This window comes from Lycium barbarum, chromosome 1, assembly GCF_019175385.1.
Source record: "Lycium barbarum isolate Lr01 chromosome 1, ASM1917538v2, whole genome shotgun sequence".
NCBI classification, from domain to species: Eukaryota; Viridiplantae; Streptophyta; class Magnoliopsida; order Solanales; family Solanaceae; genus Lycium; species Lycium barbarum.
In genome coordinates this window covers 11,459,863-11,465,862 of record NC_083337.1, presented here as the reverse complement: position 1 = coordinate 11,465,862, position 6,000 = coordinate 11,459,863, and the positions used below count along the sequence as shown (strand labels likewise).

At 39.5% G+C, this 6,000-nt stretch overlaps 1 protein-coding gene across 1 annotated transcript; it reads right to left on the bottom strand.

Annotated features, from left to right (window-relative positions):
• Positions 1-276: 276 nt before the first annotated feature.
• On the bottom strand, positions 277-949 carry LOC132609537 (uncharacterized). Its single transcript, XM_060323582.1, has 2 exons — positions 770-949; positions 277-675 (listed from the first exon to the last, which is right to left on the bottom strand). The coding sequence occupies exons 1-2, from the start codon at positions 947-949 to the stop codon at positions 277-279; spliced, it is 579 nt and encodes a 192-aa protein (XP_060179565.1).
• Between the last annotated feature and the right edge of the window lie 5,051 nt (positions 950-6,000).

The following is a 6,000-nucleotide window of genomic DNA, read 5'->3' as shown; positions in this document are numbered from 1 at the left end:
GAGAAAGCCCTACATACCTCGTCGATGGAGTTATACATGTTTCCCGAGTCCTCGAACGCCTTACGAACGATTTCCTACATAATACGGACTATTCAAGATCAAAACCAAGGTCATAGCTTATAGACATCTTCATTTAGACATTTTGGTGAACGGAAAATATTTTATTTATTTGTCACCTACAGTCTATTACAAAGCTCTCCCTTTAGTTTTCTATTCATAGATTTGCTATCTCTTTCTCATTACTTTTCCTGTGCGCATGCTCCTTTTCCTGCAAGGTTAGGTAAGTAGTCTATCTATCCAACTCCTCTCTTTTTGACTCATCTTTTTTCCCATCAGCCAGCTTTTCCTCATTTTGCATTCTTGTTTGAGTTGTCGCATCCATCCTTCAATTGTTGGCACTTTCAGGTCCCAGACTGCTTTGTTTTGTGCTTTCCATATCCAATATACCAGTGTTGCTAGTGTGGCTGTAGCTATCCCCCTACACCTTCTTCCTTGTATGCTTCGTGCCACCCTTTTCCATATCCCTTGTATATCTATATGTTGCACCCCTGTACCTATCCACTCAAGAGTTGCTTTAAGACATTTCTTGGAGAAGTTGCACTCAAAAAATATGTGTTGGACGGTCTCCTCATGGTCTCCACACATAGCACATTTATCATCCGGGCTAATGCCAAGCTGGTACAATCGAGCTTTAGTCATTAGCCTTTGGTGCATGACTAGCCAGCTTACAAAGCTGTGCTTTGGCTGGTTATCTTTGTTCCATACCCACCTGCCCCATTGCCATGTTTCCCTCTCTCCCATTCACCATTTGTACCCACTTCCTATAGTGTATTTCCCTAGAGCTTTCAAACACCCATTCTGCACAAATCCTGGACCATAAATTTCTCTCATCTTGCATATCTTTTTCCAGTATGAGCAGCAGTCCACTGGTGGGGCATACTGCCACCATTCCTCTCTTTTTATGTATATATGGCTTACCCACTTCACCCAAAGAATGTCAAGCTTTCTGAGCAATGTTCCACACATATTTTACTATTGCTGCCTCATTCCATTTAACACAGTCAAGTATCCCCAGACCCCCTTCTTGTTTGGCTCGACACACCAAGTCCCATGCTACTAGTGGATTTTTGTTTGTAGCGGTCTTTCCATCCCATAGAAAGTTGCGGGATAGTGCCATTATTCCTTTGAGCACCTGCTTGGGGAGGATAAATATTGAGGACCAATAGCTGTGTATATGCATTAGAACTGAATTTATCAACAAAGCTCTGCCAGTGTATGAGAGGTGCCTGGTTCCCCAACATTTTATTTTTGCTGCCATCTTGTCCAGCAACATTTCGCAGTCGAGTTTAGATATCTTTTTTGCTGAGATTGGAACACCTAGGTAACTGAAAGGGAGGGACCCTTTTTGATACCCTGTCAATTCTACCAGGTCTGCTAGGCTTTGGTGTGGCATATTAGCACTGAAAATGTTTGATTTGCTTGCATTGGTGCATAATCCAGAGGTGTTGGAGAATGTTTTCAGTCCTCTAAGCATTAGTAGCACCGACTGGAAATCCCCTTTGCTAAACATTACTACATCATCGGCAAAACAGAGGTGGTTTAGCTTCATACTCTTACATTTTGTGTGGAATCCGAAGCCTTCCTGCTCAGCTACTATGTTCATTATCCTTGTGAAGTATTCCATACAAATGACAAAAAGTAGAGGCGAGATTGAGTCTCCCTGTCTTAATCCCTTTTTTCCTTGTATTTCCCCATAGAGTGCATCATTGATTGCTATTGTGTATTGGACCGAGGTTAGGCAGTTCATAATCCATTTTATGCATTTTTGTGGGAATTCTAGTGCATGCAGCATTTCTTTTACAAATCCCCATTCGACAGTGTCGTATGCCTTCTTGAGATCAATCTTGATCAAGCAGCTGCTGGTGGTCTGTTTTCTATTATATAATCTAACGAGGTCCTGGCATATCAGTATGTTTTGGACTATTGTTCGGCTTGCCACAAAGGCACTCTGATTTGCTGAGATGATGCTTGGGAGGGCTAGTTTCAATCTGTTTGAGAGTACCTTTGATATTACTTTGTAAGTTGTATTACAGCAGGCTATGGGCCTGTAGTCACCAACAGTTTTTGCATGTTCCGATTTTGGTATAAGAGTTAATACAGTGTTATTCCACACCTTGAGTATTTTCCATGTTTCAAAAAACTCTTTCACCCCTGCTATGAGATCTGTGCCTACTATGTCCCAGCAGTCCTTAAAAAATTGGCTCCCATAGCCATCTGGTCCTGGTGCCTTGTCACCTGCTATACCCCATAAGGCCTTTTTCACCTCGGACCCTGCTACCTCCCTTATTAGCATCTCTTTGTGATCTGCTCCAAGGACAGGCCCTTTTTTAACTGTGGCACTGCACACATGAGTTCTTTCAGCGTTTGAAGTACCTAATAGCGCAGTATAGAAGTCTAGAAATGCCTTAGCTACCTCGGGAGGGTCCGTCACAATCAGCCCACTGTTGTCTCTTATGTTGAACACTCTATTTTTATTCCTTCTTACTTTTAGCATATTATGGTAAAACGCTGTATTTAGATCCCCTTCTATCAGCCAGTGGAGCTTACTTTTCTGTTTAAGGAATTGAATCCTTGCTTGATGTAATTTGTGGTATGTTGTCGCTAACTGTATCTCTGTTCGAATTAAGTCTGCATTTGTAGGATTATGCTGCAGTGCAGTTTGGCATTCCTCCAGCTCTGTTTTTGCTTTGTATGCCTTGATTTCCACCTCATTGAAGTGTCTCTTATTTATGCTTCGGATGGTACCCTTCAATCTATTTAGTTTGCCCACCAGTTGGAACATTTTAGTTCCATCAATTCTTTTCGTCCAGTTCTCCCTTACTTTTTGTTGAAAGTCCGAGGCTTGACTCCACATATTATTGTTTTTTGGGTGCCATCTTCCCAGTTTAGCATTGCTGGGCAGTGATCCATAAGGCCTTCATTCCCAAAGTGAACCTCAGAGCTCGGGAGTGTAGTGAGGCAGTCTCCATTAACTAGGACCCTCTCTATTCTGCTATAAACCCTTTTATCATCCCTTTGTTTATTGTTCCAGGTGTAAAAAGCACCTGATGACCTCAGTTCAACCAAGGAGCAGACAGCCACACATTTTTTAAAATCCCTGATTTCAGCTGTTGTGACAGGACGTCCCACTCTTTCTTCTTTTTTTAGTACGCAGTTAAAGTCCCCCATAACAGCCCAGGCCCCTCGTATTGAGCCCTGAATTTGCTCTAGGTCTTGCCATATATCCCTGCGTAACGACTGGTCATTAAAACCATACACAATTGTTATACTAAACTTGTTTCTTGTACCCTTGTGCTCCACTTCACAGTGCATTAGTTGAGCCGTTGTCTTTAGAATGTTTACATTAAATATTAGATGTTTCCACAGTATCCAAATCCTCCCCCCTGGGTGATGGGACAAATTCGAGCTAAAAGCCCATCCAGTACAAAGATTAAGAGCTGCTTGAGTAGCTCATGGGCGTGAATTTATAGGCCCTTTTGTAGCATAATTTTCCCGTAAAACACTACCAAATTCTACTTTTCTACTTCTTCTCTTCAATATGATCCCATGAATATCACCACAACTCCAAACAACACAACAAAACCATATAAAACAGCCCAACAAATAAGCTAAGTTCATGAAAGTTTCATAAGAATATAGAAGAGCTTGTTCTATGGGTTTTTTCACCAATTTCTATGATCAATTACTTGTAGAAGTTCAAAGAGATCAAAAGGAAGTTAAAATATACCTTAGATCATGAAAATCACTTCAAACCCCAAGTTACTTCAAAGCAAGGTTTTCCTTCGAAAGGTGAAATAGTGAAGAAATCACAATTTCGAAATTGCCATGTTGTTCTTCATGTTAAAGTTGATAGATTTTCTCTTGGTTTTGATTGAGATTGATGGAGGATTCATTAGAGAGAGTTTGAGGGTTTTCCGGGTTGGGGATGGTGAGAAAACGGAAGAAAAATTCATGCAAGCTTGGGCAAATTTAAAGCCGCCGACTTAGCACACTGTTCCCACAGCAGTTTGCATCCCTGGACGGAAATGCGAATATCTCTCTAGTCTGATGTCGTATCGAAGAAGGTAAAATGCGCTAGAAACTAGACTCGTAGACCTACAATTTGATAGGTGGATCACCCTGTAACTCCAAGTAGATTGAGACAAAAGCTCTTCGACATCTGACCCAAATTTCAGTGAAATTTACAAACTTAACTTGCGACGCCCTTTGTCGACTTTCGTATTACAACTCGTTTGACTTCCAACTTAACAAGAGATCATTATACGATTCAAATACTTCATATCATTACTTTCTTAGCATGTGAAGCACTTCTATTCTCACCCAAAAGTACAAGTTATCATATTCCCAACTTGCCGACTTTTGACGAAACTCATGCTTCTTTGATTCATTCACCCTCCAAATCTTCCGCCACTTACTAATCTTATTTATAGACTCTTATAACCATTTATATTAATAAGCTCAATCCCTTTTAACCTCAAGATAATTTCTTTTGAACTTACGTCGACTAACTCATGTTGCGACTTTAACGTGCGAAAATCCTGGATGTAACACTATGTATCTTGAACTTGAACTTGGAAGTGGAATTCAAAATTGCAATAATAAGATTCAATAGAGCAAATTCTTGAACCTAAGTATCGAGGAACGTAATCACAATTAGGATTTGCATGATTAATTCTAGGGTTTATTATCTTGTTAATTTTAATTTCATATAGATATATGAATTAAGTAAACTTGAATAGACAAATAAGGACTCGAGAGATTCTTACGAGCAACATTGACAATCAATAAACCAGATAAATCAACTAGTCAGTTCAGGTGGATAACTCATTAGGATTTTTAGCTAATCCATAACCCTAGAGTATTCCCTCTAATTGAATAAACCCAAGTTTGACTATTCGTGTTTGTTCAAATGTTTGATTTTAATAGTTTCTTTTGATATTTTTTGCAATAGTAGTTAATCACTGACAACTTTGTAAAAATTGTTTGAATGAATAATTCGTATTAATTTAATTTTTAGTCAATTGTTGATAATAGGTCTCTGTTGGAAGGATACTCTACTTCATCATTTTATTACTTGTCGACTACGTATACTACATTTGGACCCAACACCAATCATGAAACCACCATCAACTACACTTTTGAACATCAATAACCAAGGCGAACCACTGTCACAGAGCCATCATCTCTGGTCACCACAACACAATGACCACTAGACACCATTATACAACTACTACCATCTGCTATCTCCACAACCAATCATCACCGCCAACCACCTCTACTGCATGCCAATTACCAATGCCAACCATTATTGCAGAGTCATCATCTTTGGTATTGACATAAGCATTTGTGTTTTGATGATTGACAAAGTAAATGAATAAAGATAGTAAACCAGCTTTAGAGACTGTTGAGATAAAGCGAATGAACTAGACACAGAAAAATGAACATTTCAAAAAATGATAGTCAAAGCTACTGAACCAGGTCTGGGGACATGATCTAGTCAAGAGAGTTACAGACAAACAAAATACCTAAACACATGAACCAGATCTGCAAACATTTTCCAACACAGAGACAAGTGCAGTGAATAGATCAGAGACATATACAAAACAAGAGAGAATAAATCAAGTGAAGGAACCAGGTCCGCAGATATGCGTGAGTAAGCCAGAGATTGTTGCAGGACAAAGATGAATGAAACAAGGTTATAGAAATGTTCCATCTCAGACAGTAAGAAGATTCAGAGGAAAAAAACTGGGAGCTTGAACCATGTACACGAACAAGTTCGAGCTTACAGTTCTACTGCGAGTAGGATTTGTATTTTATGGTAAAGTCTTGGTTGACAAGTTTACATGATTTCCTGCCATAATTATCAAGATACCTCAGACTCATACAAGGTCACTGAAGACGCGTGAATGCAAGAATTCCAAGTCAACTTAAATCTTAACT

Coding starts and splice junctions, on each gene's coding strand:
- LOC132609537 (XM_060323582.1), bottom strand. CDS start 949: ATGGTGGCAGTATGCCCCACCAGTGGACTGCTGCTCATACTGGAAAAA. Junction 676..769: donor GAAACATGGCAATGGGGCAG/GTGGGTATGGAA, acceptor CGATTGTACCAG/CTTGGCATTAGCCCGGATGA.